This window comes from Nerophis ophidion, linkage group LG22 (genome assembly GCF_033978795.1).
Source record: "Nerophis ophidion isolate RoL-2023_Sa linkage group LG22, RoL_Noph_v1.0, whole genome shotgun sequence".
Taxonomy (NCBI): Eukaryota; Metazoa; Chordata; class Actinopteri; order Syngnathiformes; family Syngnathidae; genus Nerophis; species Nerophis ophidion.
In genome coordinates, this window is record NC_084632.1 from 33,016,414 (window position 1) to 33,039,497 (window position 23,084).

A 23,084-nucleotide genomic window follows, 5' to 3' on the forward strand; every position below is an offset into this window, starting at 1 on the left:
TGGCATGAAAAACTTACTTGGACCGAAAAAGAGCATGGATCATCGGCATGGGTGTGTAGGAGGTGATAGAGGGTGGTAGAGGGTGTGATGTCGCCAGGACTGACTGCCTGGCAACTACAGGCTTAAGTAGGTGCAGTGATGACAGGTGCGTGAGTCCAGACAAATCAGGTGCGTGAGTCGTGAACGCACAACAGGTGAACTGATTGGTAGGCATGGAAACAAAGACAAACCAGGGTGCGCAAAAACAGGAACTAATGGAGTCCAAAACAAAACAGAACATAACTAAACAGAAATCCTCAAAAAAATTGTTGCGGAGCAGTTAAATGAACACTTAGCGTCTAACAATCTATGTGAAACCTTTCAATCCGGTTTCAGGGCAAATCACTCCAAGGAGACAGCCCTCGCAAAAATTATTAATGATCTATTGCTAACGATGGATTCTGATGCGTCATCTATGTTGCTGCTCCTCGATCTTAGCGCTGCTTTCGATACTGTCGATCATAATATTTTATTAGAACGTATCAAAACACGAATTGGTATGTCAGACTTAGCCCTGTCTTGGTTTAACTCTTATCTTACTGATAGGATGCAGTGCGTCTCCCATAACAATGTGACCTCGGACTACGTTAAGGTAACGTGTGGAGTTCCCCAGGGTTCGTTCCTTGGCCCTGCACTCTTCAGCATCTACATGCTGCCGCTAGGTGACATCATACGCAAATACGGTGTTAGCTTTCACTGTTATGCTGATGACACCCAACTCTACATGCCCCTAAAGCTGACCAACACGCCGGATTGTAGTCAGCTGGAGGCGTGTCTTAATGAAATTAAACAATGGATGTCCACTAACTTTTTGCAACTCAACGCCAAAAAAACGGAAATGCTGATTATCGGTCCTGCTAGACACCAAACTCTATTTAATAATACAACTCTAACATTTGACAACCAAACAATTAAACAAGGCGACACTGTAAAGAATCTGGGTGTTATCTTTGACCCAACTCTCTCCTTTGAGAAACACATTAAAAGCGTTACTAAAACGGCCTTCTTTCATCTCCGTAATATTGCTAAAATTCGCTCCATTCTGTCCACTAAAGACGCTGAGATCATTATCCATGCGTTTGTTACGTCTCGCCTCGACTACTGTAACGTATTATTTTCGGGTCTCCCCATGTCCAGCATTAAAAGATTACAGTTGGTACAAAATGCGGCTGCTAGACTTTTGACAAGAACAAGAAAGTTTGATCACATTACGCCTGTACTGGCTCACCTGCACTGGCTTCCTGTGCACTTAAGATGTGACTTTAAGGTTTTACTACTTACGTGTAAAATACTACACGGTCTAGCTCCATCCTATCTTGCCGATTGTATTGTACCATATGTCCCAGCAAAAGAAATCTGCGTTCAAAGGACTCCGCCTTATTAGTGATTCCCAAAGCCCAAAAAAAGTCTGCGGGCTATAGAGCGTTTTCCGTTCGGGCTCCAGTACTCTGGAATGCCCTCCCGGTAACAGTTCGAGATCCCACCTCAGTAGAAGCATTTAAATCTCACCTTAAAACTCATTTGTATACTCTAGCCTTTAAATAGACTCCCTTTTTAGACCAGTTGATCTGCCGTTTCTTTTCTTTTTCTCCTATGTCCCACTCTCCCTTGTGGAGGGGGTCCGGTCCGATCCGGTGGCCATGTACTGCTTGCCTGTGTATCGGCTGGGGACATCTCTGCGCTGCTGATCCGCCTCCGCTTGGGATGTTTTCCTGCTGGCTCCGCTGTGAACGGGACTCTCGCTGCTGTGTTGGATCCGCTTTGGACTGGACTCTCGCGACTGTGTTGGATCCATTATGGATTGAACTTTAACAGTATCATGTTAGACCCGCTCGACATCCATTGCTTTCCTCCTCTCCAAGGTTCTCATAGTCATCATTGTCACCGACGTCCCACTGGGTGTGAGTTTTCCTTGCCCTTATGTGGGCCTACCGAGGATGTCGTAGTGGTTTGTGCAGCCCTTTGAGACACTAGTGATTTAGGGCTATATAAGTAAACATTGATTGATTGATTGATGATCACAATGACATGACAATTCATATATTCCCATTTAGATGAAAAATGTCTTATAATCCTCACGAAGAAACGGGGGAGCGCTTGTCATGTCAATCCCGCCAGTTCCAGGTCCCGAATGGCTGTCAAAGTGTACCAACTTGTCGGATTATATCTTCAGCCATCTATTTTTCAGGTGAGAGGCATGTGCAATCAACTTGCAGGGAGCAGAGAAGCGAGGAAGCAGCAGACCACTCAATATCACCAATACTTGGTTAATATTCAAGTCACGCAATGTAAATTGAGTATTGGCAATATTTAAAATTGTTATTTATCTGATTTCATGGGCGTAATTGAGGTGCTCTTATTGGCTCCACTGTAAGTGGACTTTTACTTGAGTTTATTTAATATTTAGAATGCAGAAAAAAAAAATCCATCCGCCATCATGTCTCTCATTATGATTGTGAACGAAAAATTCCAAAAATAGTGCAGTTGTCCTTTAAGTCATCCAGCAGTTATAAAGACGGGAATAGATTTCTGTCTGAAAACAATCTTATTTCAGATCTCGGTGGGACACTTTCTATTGCTGAAGCAATGTTTGTAAAAAAAAGAAAATCCCTTTAAACATGGAGGAACCTGGCCTGTCTATATACAACATTATCAATTTGTAAGCAATCTGTGCTGGGACAACGTAGCCATTTATATAGAGGGTTTGTTTTTAAACTGCAATTCATTATCTGTACTGCCTATCCTGGGCAGAGTCGCAGGAAGCAATCACAGCGCTGTCAATTTGAATCAGCGACTAAGCAAACATCGATGTTTTGGTCATAGCCGGGAAGTCGTAGCACCCAGAAAACACACAACATTTTCAGACGGCCTGAATGCAAGATAATATATCTTATTGTAAGCATGTTCATGTTTGAAATAAACTCAACACAACTCAACAATGTTGTTAACCATTGCATGAACAAGTGTACCAAAGGTCTTGGCCTAAATACTAAAAATACTTTACAAACGCAGAAATTAAAACAAAAAAAAAACTGAATTTTGAAGTACTTTTTCACTATTTCCCTTCATTTGGAAGTAACAGTACCCATGACTTGTAGTTGTTTACCTACAAAATTGGCTGACATGCTAAATATACAAATTATTATTAACAGTTACCATGGTAACATACTAAATGTTAATTTGATGTATTTGTCAGAATTCTTAAAGCAATCACACATTTGAATTATTTGTTTTTTTAGAATATGATTTAATATTTAATTACAAAATTCTTTCATAATGGGCTTCACGCTGGCAGAGGGGTTAGTGCGTCTGCCTCACAATACGAAGTTCCTGCAGTCCTGGGTTCAAATCCAGGCTCGGGATCTTTCTGTGTGGAGTTTGCATGTTCTCCCCGTGAATGCGTGGGTTCCCTCCGGGTACTCCGGCTTCCTCCCACTTCCAAAGACATGCACCTGGGGATAGGTTGATTGGCAACACTAAATTGGCCCTAGTGTGTGAATGTGAGTGTGAATGTTGTCTGTTTATCTGTGTTGGCCCTGCGATGAGGTGGCGACTTGTCCAGGCTCTACCCTGCCTTCCGCCCGATTGTAGCTGAGATAGGCGCCAGCGCCCCCCGTGACCCCGAAAGGGAATAAGCGGTAGAAAATGGATGGATGGATGGAATTCTTTCATATTTAATTGCAGGGCAGCACGGTGGAACCTGGGGTTAATGTGTGTGCCTCACAATACGAAGGTCCTGGGTTTGATCCTGCGCTCGGGATCTTTCTGTGTGGAGTTTGCATGTTCTCCCCGTGAGTGCGTGGGTTCCCTCCGGGTACTCCGGCTTCCACATACCTCCAAAGACATGCACCTGAGGATAGGTTGATTGGCAACACTAAATTGGCCCTAGTGTGTGGGTGTGAGTGTGAATGTTGTCTGTCTATCTGTGTTGGCCCTGTAATGAGATGGCGACTTGTCCAGGGTGTACACCGCCTTCCACCCGAAGGGAATAAGCGGTAGAAGATGGATGGATGGAAGGAATTTAATTGCAGATAAACACTTAACTAATAGATATACAGTGCTATGCACAGCATGAGTTTTACTGTAATAATAATGCTTTATCAAAACATTTAAACTAGTCATGTTTACTGTTAAGCTTGATTCTAAAATACATCAAACTTATCTACTGGGATTTCTATTCGAATTGTTTGCAACCTCAATTCATATTTATTTAAAGAGGAACTACACTTTTTTTTAAATTTTGCCTATCGTTCACAATCGTCACGAGAGACAAAAACGCGTGTTTCTTTTTTTTTTTTTACGATTTTAAAGATGATTAAAAAAAATTCTTGAAAAATGCGGTTAATGGGAGTCACTGTTGTGACCTTCTAAAACCACTTCTAAACCCTCCAGCAACGTTTTGTATACACTGCAAGTCTATATATAATTTAGTAACAGACATGTTCACAACAACATGTAATATGTTCAATATATACCATATTTTGATCATTTTAAGCATTTAAGCTGTTTTCTTCAGCGCGTTGATTTCTGTTTCCATAGCAGCACACGCCCGACTTCTGGCAACATGTGTTTTCCTACTTCCGGAATCAAACACGAGTGTGTTCTCTAATCATGGCAGACTTGTTAACAGACAACGAAGACAACCATTTTTGGACAAATGAGGATTTACAACCTTATACTTTTGAAGTTAAATATGGAATAGAATAGAATGGAATAGAATAAAGTTTTATTTGTCATTATTATAGTGAGCAGCTTCAAAGTACAACGCAATTGGAGCAGATCTCCTAAGGTGCATACACAATAATTTAGTAATATAAAGAGTAAAAAAAAAGATAAAAAGAAGATATGTATCTATATATATGTATAAATTAGGGCTGCGAATATTTGGGTGTCCCACGATTTGATTCAATATCGATTCTTGGGATCGCGATTCAATTATATATCAATTTTTTCGTTTCAACGCGATTCTCGATTCAAAAAAGATATTTTTCCGATTCAAAACGATTCTGTATTCATTCAATACATAGGATTTCAGCAGGATCTACCCCAGTCTTCTGACATGCTAGCAGAGTAGTAGATTTTTTTTAAAGCTTTTATAATTGTAAAGTACAATTTTTTATCAACTGATTGCAATAATGTAAATTTGTTTGAACTATTAAACGAACCAAAAATATGACTTATTTTAGCTTTGTGAAAACATTGGACACAGTGTGTTATCAAGCTTATGAGATGCGATGCAAGTGTAAGCCACTGTGACACTATTGTTTTTTTTATTTTTATAAATGTCTAATGATAATGTCAATGAAGGATTTTTAATCACTGCTATGCTGAAATTATAACTAATATTGATACTGTTGTTGATAATATTTATTTTTGTTTCACTACTTTTGGTTTGTTCTGTGTCGTGTTTGTGTCTCCTCTCAATTGCTCTGTTTATTGCAGTTCTGAGTGTTGCTGGGTCATGTTTGGTTTTGGAATTGGATTGCATTGTTATGGTATTGCTGTGTATTGGTTTGTTGGATTGATAAAAAATAATAATAATAATAATAATTAAAAAAAAAGAAAAAAATTATTTTTTTAAAAAATGAAAATCGATTCTGAATCGCACAACGTGAGAATCGCGATTCGTATTCGAATCGATTTTCCCCCACACCCCTAGTATAAATCCACACACATGCGTATATCCATACATATGCATATATATACATATAACATTATTGCACATTACAGTCCGAAAAAATTAAAAGACATGATACATTAGGACAGTCGTTCTCAACCTTTTTTCAGTGATGTACCGCCTGTGAACATTTTTTTAATTCAAGTACCCCCTAATCAGAGCGAAGCATTTTTGGTTGGAAAAAAGGGAAAATGAAAATACAGCACTATGTCATCAGTTTCTGATTCATTAAATTGTATAAAAGTGAAAAATATTGCTCATTTGTAGTGGTATTTCTTGAACTATTTGGAAAAAAAAGATATAAAAATAACTAAAAACTTGTTGAAAAATAAACAAGTGATTCAATTATAAATAAAGATTTCTACACATAGAAGTAATCATCAACTTAAAGTGCCCTCTTTGGGGATTGTAATAGAGATCCATCTGGATTCATGAACTTAATTCTAAACATCTCTTCACAAAAAAATAAATCTTTAACATCAATATTTATGGAACATGTCCACAAAAAAATCTAGCTGTCAAAACTGAATATTGCATTGTTGCATATCTTTTCACAGTTTATGAACTTAAATTCATATTTTGTTGAAGTATTATTCAATAAATATACTTATGAAAGATTTTGTAATTGTTGCTATTTTTAGAATATTTTTAAAAAGTCTCACGTACCCCTTGGCATACTTTCAAGTATCCCCAGGGGAACCACTGCATTAGGACATGACGGACACATTGTGGTCACTCAGGCCTGTATAATGCTACTATGGCTCTATATATAATGCTGCTTATAGAAGCCAGCACAAATGGAAGAGTGAGACGTTGGAGCAGACGGAAGCCAAGAGAGAGAGGTGAAAGTGATTTTTACGCTTTAAATACAGAATTCGGAGCCAAACTATTTAGACATAAATGGAGCGCTTACCCAAAATCAACATGAAATTAACCACTGTCCATCGAGTTAGTCACTTTAATATCGATAATGAAGCACGCAGCACGTCATGCGTGGTAGTACAACTACAGTATATACTCTGTCTGGCAAACAAAACATGAAATGTGGGCTAATACTTTACAGATAATGTAATAGGATTGTTCATGCTTTTCAGTCAATTATCGGTGTCGTATCGCAGTGTTGTGCATTACAAACTCAAACATGTTTTGTACCGACGTAGAAGCTAGCATATCTCTTGCCGTAGTTAGCTTTTACGGCTAATACCGTAGCATGGCGATGTGTTACTAAGCTAGAAAAAGAGTTCTTCAGTTTTCACTCTTACACTAAAAATGTCGCTACTGTTTGATTATTGTACAGGTAACAGAACATAAATGAAGAATTGTTGGCGGAATGCATTTTTAAAGTGATTGCTCCCATCAGCTGCATTACCAGCCACCTATAACGAGACTATTTGTATGTTAGAAAGCGAAAAACATATAATAATAATTCTAAACAATTTCCAAAAAAATGTCAGTTCCACTTTAATGAAAATCCATTCTCAATTAAATCTGCAATTTTGCACAAGTCTCCTGCATACATCGCTGACAACTGATTTAGAGTTATTAGTTGTTAACGCACTATCATACGGCTACACATGCTGGCATTCGTTACATGTGTGCCCTATTTTAATCTATTTATGTTATTTATTCGTATGTTTATTGTGATTAAACCTTGTGGTGGAATAGAGACCAGTCTGGGCTGTTGGGATAGGCTTCAGCTTCCTGTGGCTTTGAAGAGCATTTTAAGAAAAATAATGGCAGGATCAATGGAAGCATAGAATAAGCTTCATAGGCAGCACGGTGGAAGAGGGGTTTGAGCATGTGCCCCACAATACGAAGGTCCTGGGTTCAATCCCAAGCTCGGGGTCTTTCTGCGTGGAGTTTGCATGTTCTCCCCGTGACTGCGTGGGTTCCCTCCGGGTACTCCGGCTTCCTCCCACTTCCAAAGACATGCACCTGGGGATAGGTTGATTGGCAACACTAAATTGGCCCTAGTGTGTGAATGTGAGTGTGAATGATGTCTGTCTCTCTGTATTGGCCCTGGCGACTTGTCCAGGGTGTACACCGCCTTCCGCCCGAATGCAGCTGAGATAGCCTCCAGCACCCCCCCGCGACCCTAAAAGGGACAAGCGGTAAAAAAATGGATGGATGGATGGGTACTATATGTGAATTTACAACATTTAGTCCCAGCATCGCTGCATGTATTTTTCCTCCAAAATGTCTCCCATTGTGACTGAATGTAGGTCAGGCACGTTTGTGGGATGCAGAGCAGACGAGTGGATATTTGTTTGGCTCGCAGCATCCTTCAAGACACTGCGGGGGGGGGAGCAAAGCTGGCCTACATGCATATTTCTAGTCTCACATTCACCACAATGTGCGATACTGCAAACTGCTTCCGTCACTCTGAATAACAGTTTCTTGGTGTGGCATTCCTGCGATGAGGTGGCGACTTGTCCAGGGTGTACCCCGCCTTCCGCCCGATTGTAGCTGAGATAGGCGCCAGCGCCCCCCGCGACCCCGAAAGGGAATAAGCGGTAGAAAATGGATGGATGGATGGATGGTGTGGCATTGATTAGATTCAATGACCCAATCCTGGTGACAGAACTAATATATCCCTTGGAAACAAAGACACAGAATCAATCAAGAAATATTGTTGTCTTTAGTAATTTGTCATTGCAACTTAAACATGTTCAAACCCACAGAAAAAAACAGAGGGTTAGTGATGTGCATGTACAGTCCTCTAGAGTGGTGGTCGAAACTACAAGCTGCACAAGCCAGGCTTTGTGAAGTCAATTACTGTACTGCCATCTTGTGGTAGCCTCTTGACCATGCAGACATACAGAAGTTACTACACTTCAATGGATACAGTTTTATTTAAAAACAATTCATCTGCAAATACAAGGAAAATAAAGACTTAGTGACTTTTGTTTGGAAAATTGTTTTGTCTTTTGTAGATTATTAATGTTCCTATCACCCTGCATATTACCCTCTCACTTCAGAGTGGGCAAAGGTATGTATGCAAGCTATGATATTCATCCACATATGTGAATTAAGTGAATTATATTTATATAGCGCTTTTCTCAAGTGACTCAAAGCGCTTTACAGAGTGACACCCAATATCTAAGTTACATTTAAACCAGTGTGGGTGGCACTGGGAGCAGGTGGGTAAAGTGTCTTGCCCAAGGACACAACGGCAGTAACTAGGATGGCACAAGCGGGAATCGAACCTGCAACCCTCAAGTTGCTGGCACGGCCACTCTACCAACCGAGCTATGCCGCCCCTAAACTACTGCTATTCAACTGGGTGCCATACCTCAGAGAATATCCTTAAGCCACTAAAGCAGATCTGGGCAAATTAAGGACCGGGGGCCACATGCGGCCCACTAGGATTTTCAATCTGGCCCCGCCGGATAATTGTTTTTAAATCTTTTTAGATGGAAAGTGTAGCTGCCATCACGGGCCCCGCTAGGGATTTTGGGCCCCATGAAAAGAATCTTTACAGGTTCCCCAACACAGCGGCAACATTTTTTGATGCTATTTTACAAACAATTATGCATTTTAATGGTATTTTTGACTATCATTACCATATTTTTGAAAGAAGAACAGCATCACAGCATCACAATTTTGTCATCATTAGGGAGCCCCCCTCCATCATGGGCCCCTGGAATCCGTCTCCTTTACCTCCCCTTTTCGGCGCCCCTGGCTGCCATTATGATGTATAGTGATGTTTTCTAACGACCGTAAGTCTTAAAATGATAAATGGGTTGTACTTGTATAGCGCTTTTCTACCTTCAAGGTACTCAAAGCGCTTTGACACTACTTCCACATTTACCCAATCACACACACATTCACACACTGATGGAGGGAGCTGCCATGCAAGGCGCCAACCAGCACCCATCAGGAGCAAGGGTGAAGTGTCTTGCTCAGGACACAACGGACGTGACGAAGTTGGTACTAGGTGGGATTTGAACCAGGGACCCTCGGGTTGCGCACGGCCACTCTCCCACTGCGCCACGCCGTCCCTGTAGTCTTCAACTATACTAAGTATTTCAATGGTTTGAACCTGCACTTTTGGATGATGTACTAGTTAAGATGGTAATCTAATTACTTACTATGGTCATCTAATTAGTTACTATAGTAATCTACGTCACAGCAGCTCAGACGAGGCACCAAGCCGTGTGGGCGGGAAGCGTTTCCACAGACGCGGAAGGAGATTTTCACAAGAAAGTTCTAAACAGAGGTGGGTAGAGTAGTCAGAAATTGTAGTCAAGTAAGAGTACTGTTACTTTAGAGATGTATTACTCAAGTAAAAGTAAGGAGTAGTCACCCAAATATTTACTTGAGTAAAAGTAAAAAGTATGTTGTGAAAAAACTACCGAAGTACTGAGTAACTGATGAGTAACTTGTTGGTTTAATGATGACGGCAACAAATAATGCACAAAAACATAAAAATACCAATGAACAACTTCAGAGCCAGGAATATCTCTTGAGCAACTAACAAAATAATATATATTAAATAATATATATTTGGTTTTACACTGTATTGAAAAAAAAAGGTAAAATGATTTTTACCTTTGCAACCTCATGAAACTATTGGCTAAGTTTTATATTCATAAATGTAAGTTGCTCAATACCCGACCTGTTTTTTGTGCCTTTAAAAAAGATTTAGAACTCTACATTAAAACACTCTACCTCTAACAACCAAAAAGCTGTGAAAATGATGATACTTTGTTCCAAATTTAAGTTATTTACTGAGATTGAGTGAGCCTATGGCTTTGCACTGTGTTTATTTTATATATATATATATATATATATATATATATATATATATATATATATATATATATATATATATATATATATATATATATATATATATATATTGCATTCTATTTTGGTTACTTTGAATTTACAACCCCCTGTCGCTTTTGTACGGTTCTTACACTGTTTTGTACTGTTTTTGTACTTACTTTGATTATTATTTTCAACTGTTTGTAAATGTTGAAATTTATAAATAAAGGTTAATAAAAAAAAAAAGTGCAGTTAATCATGTGACTGCCTGGCTTTGTTTGATTGGTGAAACTGAGTCAAACGTCACCAGTGACTGCATTTGATTGGTGAAACGGAGTTAAACGTCACCAGTGACTGCATTTGATTGGTGAAACGCAGGCATGTGATAGATCCTACTTTGAAGGTCAGCCTGACAAACCAAAACAAACAAAACATGCATAACAGATCGATAAAAATCAGTAGCGAGCTAAATGTAGATAAATGGAGCGGAGTAAAAGTAGCGTTTCTTCTCTATAAATATACTCAAGTAAAAGTAAAAGTATGTTATATTAAATCTACTCTTACAAGTACAATTCATCCCAAAAGTTACTCAAGTAGATGTAACTGAGTAAATGTAGCGCGTTACCACCCACCTCTGGTTCTAAAGCTTAGTGATATATCAGATTGTAGGTGGCTTTATTTTGTACCCTTCGCGTTCATATTTCACTGTTTGTTGCAGTTTTGTTGCGTTTCACTTGATTGTAAAATATGTCGATCGAAAGGGGGTGTGGCGTTCATATGTTATCAATATTCAGTGTTTTATCGTTCATAGAAAAACGTCAAATTCCATGATGTTTTTTAAGGCGGTCTGTCATAACGTTTTTAGCATTCAATCAGACATTATTGTGAGGTTTTGAAAGGGGTGTTAATAAAATAGATATACCGGCCCCCCAGACAATTTTTTTTCTCTAAATGTGGCCCCCAAGTCAAAATAATCGCCCACGCCTGCACTAAAGTCTCTCATCAATCCATCCATCCATTTTCTACCGCTTATTCCCTTTCAGGGTCGCGGGGGGCGCTGGCGCCTATCTCAGCTACAATCGGGCGGAAGGCAGGGTACACCCTAGACAAGTTGCCACCTAATCGCAGGGCCAACACAGACAAGAGAACACAAAAAAATTCACGACAAAAAGCCTCTAAAGCAGTGGTGTGAAACTTATGGCCCCGCGGGCTGGATCAGGGAAGAGTTTGCTAAGTATAAAAAATAGCAGAAATTTTTGAATGAAAGAACCTGCTCTTCTAATTGTGTCCACTAGATGTCGCAATAGCAATTATTTGTATCGTTGTAGATTATGCTACATATGTAAAAAAAACAAAAAAAAAACACGTTAGTGCACCAGCCGAGGAAAATGAGCAAACTACATAAATAACATGCTGTAATTTGATTATATTATTTTTTTGTATCTTGATAAATTGAAAATTAACAGAGTTGAAAGATGAACATTATCACATAATTTTTTCAGAAAGTATTGTAGAGGTTGCCCTCTAGTGGGTTCTTAGGACCACAATACACCGCCAGGAGAGCCCGGAATTTCAGGGTATAACACCGTTTTATTTTCATAAAATGTGCAGCAACTTTTGCTTTTCAGCAAAGCGTGTTTGTCTGCTGCGTCCGCTCAGCAGAACCTCCAACTCCAAATACTTCTCTCCTCCCGGCTGCTGCTTATAAAGGGCAACTGGTGATTAGGTAACAAGGCCCTCCTGTCGCTGTCTTCGACACCCCATTCCGCGGCAGGCCCGCAGGCCACGCCCCCCCTCACAAGTATAATTAATGACAAATAAAGATACTATAAACCGCAACATGTAAGTGTATAAAAACCCCAACAACATTATGATTTGTACATTTTCAGAATTAGCTTGTTGTCTTTATTTTTAAGTTATCGTGTCGTGATTTTATCAGTCCAGCTCACATGGGAGTGGATTTTTCTCCATGTGGCCCCCTTTCTAAAATAAGTTTGACACCCCTGATTTAAAGTATCATTATTGTAACATTTTAAGTAAGTATAAGATTTTGGATTTAGATTATGATCAAATATTCATGGATGCTTGCCTCATCTTTAGAGTTCTAAATAAACTTGCTCCCCCTCTCATGATAGATGTTATTAATAAAAAAAAATGGCAGTCAAGTAAACACCGGAGCAGTGACCAGAGGGGACTGCGACGTACAAAGGCGCATGACTAAATTTGGCCAAATGGTGGGGTCTATCAGAGGCATACAGTCATGGAAAAGGCTGCCAGCCCATGCCAGAAACTGCACTGAAACACTGGTTGAACACGCACAATTAGATTATTCACTTGTTTTATTTTTTTGTCCATGGTCTGTGCTTAAGGTATGCTTTTAATGTGTAACGTTTTGTGATTTACTGTATGTACTCTTTTGTATTATGACCTGTTGAATGTTTACTGTATTAACCTGCCTAGGACAACAGATGAAAAGTAGCTCTAATTTGATGCATATGCATTGTCCTCATTCAAATAAATAAATACAAAAATTTCGGCCAAAATCAGTTTTAAAGGCCTACTGAAACCCACTACTACCGACCACGCAGTCTGATAGTTTATATATCAATGATGAAATATTAACATTGCAACACATGCCAATACGGCCTTTTTAGTTTATCCATCCATCCATCATCTTCCGCTTATCCGAGGTCGGGTCGCGGGGGCAGCAGCCTAAGCAGGGAAGCCCAGACTTCCCTATCTCCAGCCACTTCGTCTAGCTCTTCCCGGGGGATCCCGAGGCGTTCCCAGGCCAGCCGGGAGACATAGTCTTCCCAACGTGTCCTGGGTCTTCCCCGTAGCCTCCTACCAGCTGGACGTGCCCTAAACACATCCCTAGGGAGGCGTTCGGGTGGCATCCTGACCAGATGCCCGAACCACTTCATCTGGCTCCTCTCGATGTGGAGGAGCAGCGGCTTTACGTTGAGCTCCTCCCGGATGGCAGAGCTTCTCACCCTATCTCTAAGGGAGAGCCCCGCCACACGGCGGAGGAAACTCATTTCGGCCGCTTGTACCCGTGATCTTATCCTTTCGGTCATGACCCAAAGCTCATGACCATAGGTGAGGATGGGAACGTAGATCGACCGCTAAATTGAGAGCTTTGCCTTCCGGCTCAGCTCCTTCTTCACCACAACGGATCGATACAACGTCCGCATTACTGAAGACGCCGTACCGATCCGCCTGTCGATCTCACGATCCACTCTTCCCCCACTCGTGAACAAGACTCCTAGGTACTTGAACTCCTCCACTTGGGGCAGGGTCTCCTCCCCAACCCGGAGATGGCACTCCACCCTTTTCCGGGCGAGAACCATGGACTCGGACTTGGAGGTGCTGATTCTCATTCCGGTCGCTTCACACTCGGCTGCGAACCGATCCAGTGAGAGCTGAAGATCCCGGCCAGATGAAGCCATCAGGACTACATCATCTGCAAAAAGCAGAGACCTAATCCCGTGGCCACCAAACCGGAACCCCTCAACGCCTTGGCTGCGCCTAGAAATTCTGTCCATAAAAGTTATGAACAGAATCGGTTACAAAGGACAGCCCTGGCGGAGTCCAACCCTCACTGGAAATGTGTTCGACTTACTGCCAGCAATGCGGACCAAGCTCTGACACTGATCATACAGGGAGCAGACTGCCACAATAAGACAGTCCGATACCCCATACTCTCTGAGCACTCCCCACAGGACTTCCCGAGGGACACGGTCGAATGCCTTCTCCAAGTCCACAAAGCACATGTAGACTGGTTGGGCAAACTCCCATGCACCCTCAAGAACCCTGCCGAGAGTATAGAGCTGGTCCACAGTTCCACGACCAGGACGAAAACCACACTGTTCCTCCTGAATCCGAGGTTCGACTATCCGGCGAAGCCTCCTCTCCAGTACACCTGAATAAACCTTACCGGGAAGGCCAATCCGGCGGTACCTCTGGATTGGCCTTTTTAGTTTACTAAATTACAATTTTAAATTTCCCGCAAAGTTTCTTGTTGAAAACCTCGGGGTATGATGACGCGTTTTTGTGACGTCTTGGGTTGTTGCGGACATATTAGCCCAACACCACACACGGCTAAAAGTCATCTCTTTTCATCGCATAATTACACAGTAATTTGGACGTCTGTGTTGCTGAATCTTTTGCAATTTCTTCATTTAATAATGGAGACTATGAAAAAGAATGCTGTTGGTGGAAAGCGGTGGATTGCAGCTGCCTTTAGCAACCGAAACACAGCCGCTGTTTCTTTGTTTGGTGTGAAGCTTTAACACAGAGCGGTCAAGCGAACATGTTTCTCTACGTCAACCAGCAAGTTTTTGGATGGGAAAATTGTGATATTAGGTCGGCTCTTACCGGAGACTTCAGTGGATTACGCGACCTCCTCCTGCAGCTGTCAAACTGGCAGCTGTAAACTTGGCTCCTCCATTGGCTTCTCTGAGAGACATTGGCGTTCATCGCAGCCCTCCGACTTTCAGGTATGACTTTATAATCTCACTAAAACACTATTAACACAATAACTCTCTCCTTTGAGTCACACATTAAAAGGGTTACTAAAAAGGCCTTCTTTCATCTCCGTAATATCGCTAAAATTCGCTCCATTCTGTCCACTAAAGACGCTGAGATCATTATCCATGCGTTTGTTACGTCTCGTCTCGATTACTGTAACATATTATTTTCGGGTCTCCCCATGTCTAGCATTATAAGATTACAGTTGGTACAAAATGCGGCTGCTAGACTTTTGACAAGAACAAGAAAGTTTGATCACATTACGCCTGTACTGGCTCACCTGCACTGGCTTCCTGTGCACTTAAGATGTGACTTTAAGGTTTTACTACTTACGTATAAAATACTACACGGTCTAGCTCCATCCTATCTTGCCGATTGTATTGTACCATATGTCCCGGCAAGAAATCTGCGTTCAAAGGACTCCGGCTTATTAGTGATTTCCAAAGCCCAAAAAAAGTCTGTGGGCTATAGAGCGTTTTCATTTCGGGCTCCAGTACTCTGGAATGCCCTCCCGGTAAAAGTTCGAGATGCCACCTCAGTAGAAGCATTTAAGTCTCACCTTAAAACTCATTTGTATACTCTAGCCTTTAAATAGACTCCCTTTTTAGACCAGTTGATCTGCCGTTTCTTTTCTTTTTCTCCTATGTCCCACTCTCCCTTGTGGAGGGGGTCCGGTCCGATCCGGTGGCCATGTACTGCTCGCCTGTGTGTCGGCTGGGGACATCTCTGCGCTGCTGATCCGCCTCCGCTTGGGATGGTTTCCTGCTGGCTCCGCTGTGAACGGGACTCTCGCTGCTGTGTTGGATCCGCTTTGGACTGGACTCTTGCGACTGTGTTGGATCCATTATGGATTGAACTTTCACAGTATCATGTTAGACCCGCTCGACATCCATTGCTTTCCTCCTCTCCAAGGTTCTCATAGTCATCATTGTCACCGACGTCCCACTGGGTGTGAGTTTTCCTTGCCCTTATGTGGGCCTACCGAGGATGTCGTAGTGGTTTGTGCAGCCCTTTGAGACACTAGTGATTTAGGGCTATATAAGTAAACATTGATTGATTGATTGATTGATAAGCAGATAAGGGATTTTCCAGAATTATCCCAGTAAATGTGTCTAATAGCATCTGAATCGCTCACACTGCCATTGCCTGGAGCCGTCGCCTTTTCTTTTCTTTTTTTTTTTGTGCTTCACTTTAACTTTCCTCATCCACAAATCTTTCATCCTCGCTCAAATTAATGGGGAACTCGTCGCTTTCTCAGTCCGAATTGCACTTGCTGCTGGTGGCTATGATGATAAACAATGTGAGGAGCCCTACAACCCGTGACGTCACGCGCACATCGTCTGCTACTTCCGGTACAGGCAAGGCTTTTTTATTAGCGACCAAAAGTTGCGAACTTTATCGTCGGTGTTCTCTACTAAATCCTTTCAGCAAAAATATGGCAATATCGCGAAATGATCAAGTATGACACATAGAATGGACCTGCTATCCCCGTTTAAATAAGAAAATCTCATTTCAGTAGGCCTTGAAGTCGCAGACCAAACGTCAAACTTAAACATGTACAGCAGTGAATAAGCAATGATCTTTTGACACATTAAAAAAATAATCAGTGACTATTCTGTTAAAACAATCGTTTGGTAAAGCCCTACTAAAGATGTAAAAGCGTATAAAAAAATAATTTGATTGCTGTGTAGTGGATACCAGCTTGTGTGGCTGTGCAATTGTATGTTGTGGTTGACAGCTCAATGGCTGGGCCTGCTAGCCTTGATTCTCAATCAGAGGGGATTTGTGGTCGCCGAGTCGAGCCCGGCCTGTGCAGGGCTGGAGTGCATGAGATAGCCACTGTTACAGATGGATGATTGATAATTATCCCAGCAGGCTGGATAGTAAATGACTTACTTGTTGGAGGCACACTGGACATTGGTCAGTACGGTGAAGTTATTCCTTACACTTCGAAGGCTTGCCAGGACCTGAACACAAGGCAGGAGAGATAACCATTACTCCTTCATTTTCCGTGAATGTACAGTATATACCGTATCAATTATTGCTATATATCGATATAGCAATGGTCACTTTCCTAATACAGCATCGATAAGACATTTCAACATCTGAAGTCATTAGTTCAAAAGTAGATTCGTTTTTAAAACCAAACAATATCCATCCATTTTCTACCGCTTATTCCCTTTCGGGGTCGCGGGGGGCGCTGGCGCCTATCTCAGGACAAGTCGCCACCTCATCGCAGGGCCAACACAGATAGACAGACAAGATTCGCACTCACATTCACACACTAGGGCCAATTTAGTGTTGCCAATCAACCTATCCCCAGGTGCATGTCTTTGGAAGTGGGAGGAAGCCGGAGTACCCGGAGGGAACCCACGCATTCACGGGGAGAACATGCAAACTCCACACAGAAAGATCCCGAGCCTGGATTTGAACCCAGGACTGCAGGACCTTCGTATTGTGAGGCAGACGCACTAACCCCTCTGCCACCGTGAAGCCCTCACAACCAAACAATATCTGTCGGACAAAACTTTAAAGACGGAACTGCAGCACATCTTGCAGGAATTAGGCCGAGTCTGCATCAAACAAGATTTTCATTCGTCCTGTCAAACATTACCCACAACAAAAACAGTAGTTCTGACCAGAGGAGTAATCATTTGTGTAGTACTTCCTTCTCTGCTGGGGACAACAGCGAAGCATATGCATCAGAATTAATTAAGGAAAAGTAGAAAAAAACAACTTGGATAATACAAGAAATAAGGAGCAATCGACTCTTAAAGGGAAACTGCCTTCAAAGCTTTCAAAGTCCTCCTGCAACGTTGTATATAAACACTGCAAGTCTAAATATAATGTACCGTATTTCCTTGAATATGCCGCCGGGGCGCTAATAATTTAAAACCTCTTCTCACTCCTGCGCTTATTCAAGGCATGCGGTAAAAGTAAGCGGGCGCTAATAATTTTAAAACCTCTTCTCACCCCTGCGCTTACCAATGGCATGCAGTAAAAAATTGATTGTGATGTAAAAAAAATAATTAAAATATAAATAATTATTCTTCGGCCGCGGCCCAGTGGTTGGGGATCACCGCTCTACAACATGTCATCACGCCCACCTTTACACCATGCTATTTGCGTGCCAGTCGGACGCATGCATATTGCTGCTTCTCATAGGAGATTGCAATGCATACAGCCATACCTTTTACACTGATGGTTGTGATATAAACAACTTTAACACTCTTACTAATATGCGCCCCACTCTGTGAACCCACACCAAACACATTTCTGGAGAACATTGGCTCTGTAACACATTATAAACGCAACATAAGAATTACCCAGAATTCCAATGCATCCACGACTCTTGGCTATATTATACACGAGCCCCCAAGCCCGACCACCTAAAAAGGCGTACCGAGAGGGGTGGCGATTTGGGGGCGGGGTTTTGTGCTAGCGGGGTGTATAATATAGCCAAGAGTCATGGATGCATTGGAATTCTGGGTAATTCTTATGTTGCGTTTATAATGTGTTACAGAGCCAATGTTCTCCAGAAATGCGTTTGGTGTGGTTTCACAGAGTGTGGCGCATATTAGTAAGAATGTTAAAGACAAGTTGTTTTATACCACAACCATCAGTGTGATCTGTATGGCTGTGGAACAAGACCCCTGGTTATACACATTGTAAAAGCAAAAAAAAAACCTCCTCCACCATTTTGGAAATGACGACAGGGGAAGCGTTACTCGTGACGTCACAAATTTGACCCGGCGGTAAGAGTAAGCATGCGCTAATAAATTTGGGGAGCAAGTTCGACCCGGCAGTAATTCAAGGCAGGCGCTTATTACATGCCCGGCGGCTATTCACGGAAATACGGTAATAACAGACAATGTCAGGTTCTGTTGGTCATGAACCCCAACATGCAGAGATTGTGGGCATAGCGCAGGTAAACATGACTTTAATGTCACAAAGGAAATAGTGCAACTGGTGTGTGCACATGCAGGGAACATTGACACAGGAACCAATCATCGAACCCTGACTGGAGGGCGAGGCAGGCATAAATAGCAGCCTGATTGGCAACTGCAAACAGGTGTGCCAGATGGCCAATCAGGGACAGGTGAGGGAGGCGAGCGCTCAGGGAGGAAACGGAACTAAAATAAGACCGCTGACAGGAAATAAACACAACTAAGGAAACGTATCAAGACGTGAATGTGACAGATCGTCACAGACACTTTCATAATCCATCCATCCATTTCCTACCGCTTATTCCCTTTCGGGGTCGCGGGAGGCGCTGGCGCCTATCTCAGCTACAATCGGGCGGAAGGCAGGGTACACCCTGGACAAGTCGCCACCTCATCGCAAGGCCAACACAGAGAGACAGACAACATTCACACTTACATTCACACACTAGGGCCAATTTAGTGTTGCCAATCAACCTATCCCCAGGTGCATGTCTTTGGAGGTGAGAGGAAGCCGGAGTACCCGGAGGGAACCCACACATTCACGGGGAGAACATGCAAACTCCACACAGAAAGATCCCGAGCCTGGATTTGAACCCAGGACTGCAGGACCTTCGTATTGTGAGGCAGACGCACTAACCCCTCTGCCACCGTGAAGCCCCTCACTTTCATAACAATATGTTCAATATTTTAAATATTTCCGAGACTACTTTCTTCCGCGCATTGATTTCTATTTCTATAGCAGCGCACTTCTGACTTATGGCAACATGTGTCCCTACGTTTGGAATCAATCACGAGTGTGTTTTTTAATCATGGCAGACTTGGTGGTAACAAAAAACAAAGATGACTATATTTGGACAAAAGAGGATTTACAACCTTATACTGTTGAAGCTGAATATACTGTTGCTTATAGAAGCCAGCACGAAGGAAGAGTGAGACGTTGGAGCTGACGGAAGCCGGGAGAGAGGGATGAAAGCGATTTTGACGGTGTAAATATGGAACTTGGAGCCAAACTATTTCTACATATATGGATTGCTTAAATAGAATCAACAGGAAACATGCTGGACCAGACAAACAACTGTCCATCGAGTGAGTCGCTTTAATATCGATAATGATCCACGCAGCACGTCATGCTTGTTATTACAACTACAGTACATAAACTGTCTGGTTAACTCAGCTGTGTACAAACAAAACATTAACTGTGGGCTAATACTACACAGACACTGTAAGAAGATTGTTCATGTTTTTCAGTCAGTACAAATTGATGTTGAATAGCAGTGTTGTGCATTACAAACTCTTTAATATGTTTGTGTATATGCTTCACTGATGAGAGTATTTGGTGAACATCTTTTGTCCTGCTAATTTTGGCGGTTCTTGAACTCACCATAGTGTGTGGGCTGTGAGGCAACAGTTTGTTTACATGTAAAATCTTCCACTCCTTCTTTGTCTCATTTTGTCCACCAAAAGTTTCATGCTGTGCGTGAATGCACAAAAGTGAGCTTTGTTGATGTTTTTGACTTGTTGGGGTGCTAATCAGGCATATTTGGTCAGCGTATGACTGCAAACTCAAGCTAATCCATGCTAACATGCTATTTAGGCTAGCTGTATGTAGCAGGGGTTAAAATATGGAACTGTTTAAAGGATGAAATAAAACACAGCACCAACATAAACCAGTTTAAAAAGCTTTTAAAATCATTTATCATTAGTAAATATAAGAAAGAAGAGCAAACATTGTTTTAGAAAGACAATAATATATAATATGTATATAAATACAATTTATGATTTCACAATTATACATATAGGTTATATTAAAATGTATATATTACCACTTTATATGGAATTTAAATAAATTGTGTATATATAATACATATATATATATATATATATATATATATATATATATATATATATATATATATATATATATATATAGAAATGTATATGTATGATTTAAATGTTAAACTGTGTATATGAGACGTGTGCTACATATATGTTGCTTATATATTGTTTAAAAAAAAAAAAGTCATATAAGTGAAGCATGTTTTAGATTTTATATATTTTGAACCTTGTTCTTGTTGTGATGGGGTAGGTTTATATAAGCGTTGCTTCAACCTTACACCCTTTCGGCTCAATCATTGCTCAAATTAGTGTTTTTTTTTTTCTTTTTTTGTTGTTGTTCTTTGTTTTATGTGAAGATTGCCGAAATAAATAAATAAAATATTTTAAAGACTTGGTCTTCACTTGTTTGAATAAATTCATCTATTTTTTTACTTTGCTTCTTATAACTTACAGAAAGACAATTTTAGAGAAAAAATCCAACCTTAAAAATGATTTTAGGATTTTTAAACACATACTATATATCTTTTTACCTTTTAAATTCCTTCGACTTCTTTCCTGACAATTTAAATCAATGTTCAAGTACATTAATTATTTTTATTGTAAAGAATTATGAAAAAAATTTAATTTAATTCCTCATTTTAGCTTCTGATTTTTCGACGAAGAATATTTGTTAAATATTTCTTCAGACTTATTATGCCATCCATTGATCCATCTTCTTACGCTCATCCGAGGTCGGGTTGCGGGGGCAGCAGCCCAAGCAGGGAAGCCCACACTTCCCCCTACCCAGCCACTTCGTCCAGCTCTTCCCGGGGGATCCCGAGATGTTCCCAGGCCAGCCGGCAGACATAGTCTTCCCAACGTGTCCTGGGTCTTCCCCGTGGCCTCCTACCGGTCGGACGTGCCCTAAACACCTCCCTAGGGAGGCGTTCGGGTGGCATCCTGACCAGATGCCCGAGCCACCTCAGCTGGCTCCTCTCGATATGGAGGAGCAGCGGCTTTATTTTGAGTTCCTCCCGGAATGTAGATCGACCGGTAAATTGAGAGCATTGCCTTCCGGCTCAGCTCCTTCTTCACCACAACGGATCGGTACAACGTCCCCATTACTGAAGACGCCGCACCGATCCGCCTGTCGATCTCACGATCCACTCTTCCCCCACTCGTGAACAAGACTCCCAGGTACTTGAACTCCTCCACTTGGGGCAGGGTCCCCTCCCCAAACCGGAGATGGCACTCCACCCTTTTCTGGGAGAGAACCATGGACTCGGACTTGGAGGTGCTTCACACTCAGCTGCGAACCGATCCGAAACTTATTATGATTAAAATTTAAAAAACTTATTCTGGCAAATGTAGAAAATCTGCAAAGTCAAATTTAAATCTTATTTCAAAGTCTTTTGAATTTCTTTAAAATGTTGTGTTCTGGAAAATCTAGAAGAAATAATGATTTGTCTTTGTTAGAAATATAGCTTGGTCCAATGTGTTATATATTCTAACAAAGTACAAATTGGATTTGAACCTATTTAAAACATGTCATCAAAAATATACATTTATTGTGAAAAATCATTAAGATGATCAGTGTTTCCACAAGGATAAATACAATTAATTATTATAATAACATTCAGTTAAAGGTAAATTGAGCAAATTGGCTTTTTCTGGCAATTTATTTAAGTGTGTCTCAAATTGGTAGCCCTTCGCATTAATCAGTACCCAAGAAGTAGCTGTTGGTTTCAAAAAGGTTGGTGACCCCTGCCCTAGAGTGTGAATGTTGTCTGTATATATGTGTTGGCCCTGCGATGAGTTGTCCAGGGTGTACACCGCCTTCTGCCCGAATGCAGCTGAGATAGGCTTCAGCACCTCCCGCAACCTCGAAAGGGACAAGAGGTAGAAAATGGATGGATGGATAGAAAGGCCATCCAGTGCAAAAACAAAGCCAAAACTAATCATGCAACCGACTAACTGTGGGGACCCCTGACAGGGACCAAGTTCAAAGCGAAAAGAAAAACTCTACAGCAGGGGTGCCCATTACGTCGATCGCGAGCTACCAGTCGACCGCGGGGGTGTGTCAGTCGATCTCCAGCCAGGCTTTTTAAAAAAATAGACCTAAAAATGAGTGATCATCAATCTTCACCAAGGCGTCACTTAAATGGCATTCACGGTACCGGAGGGTCTTGTGAGATGACGCTGGCTGCTGCAAGATCATTATTATGAAAATATGACCGAGAGGAAGGCGAGAAACACTTTTTATTCCAACAGACTCTCGCGCCGTACCTTCCGTCAAAACTCTAAAGGCC

The 23,084-nt window shown here is 41.5% G+C and overlaps 1 protein-coding gene across 4 annotated transcripts in view; it reads right to left on the reverse strand.

Moving 5' to 3' along the window:
* pde4ba (phosphodiesterase 4B, cAMP-specific a) overlaps positions 1–23,084 on the reverse strand; it is a 530,844-nt gene that overhangs the window by 174,327 nt on the left and 333,433 nt on the right. For all 4 annotated transcript variants that reach the window (XM_061883737.1, XM_061883739.1, XM_061883738.1 and 1 more), the window contains one exon: positions 16,913–16,983. In XM_061883737.1, coding sequence (XP_061739721.1) covers positions 16,913–16,983 — 71 coding nt within the window. The remainder of the gene's footprint in view (positions 1–16,912; positions 16,984–23,084) is intronic.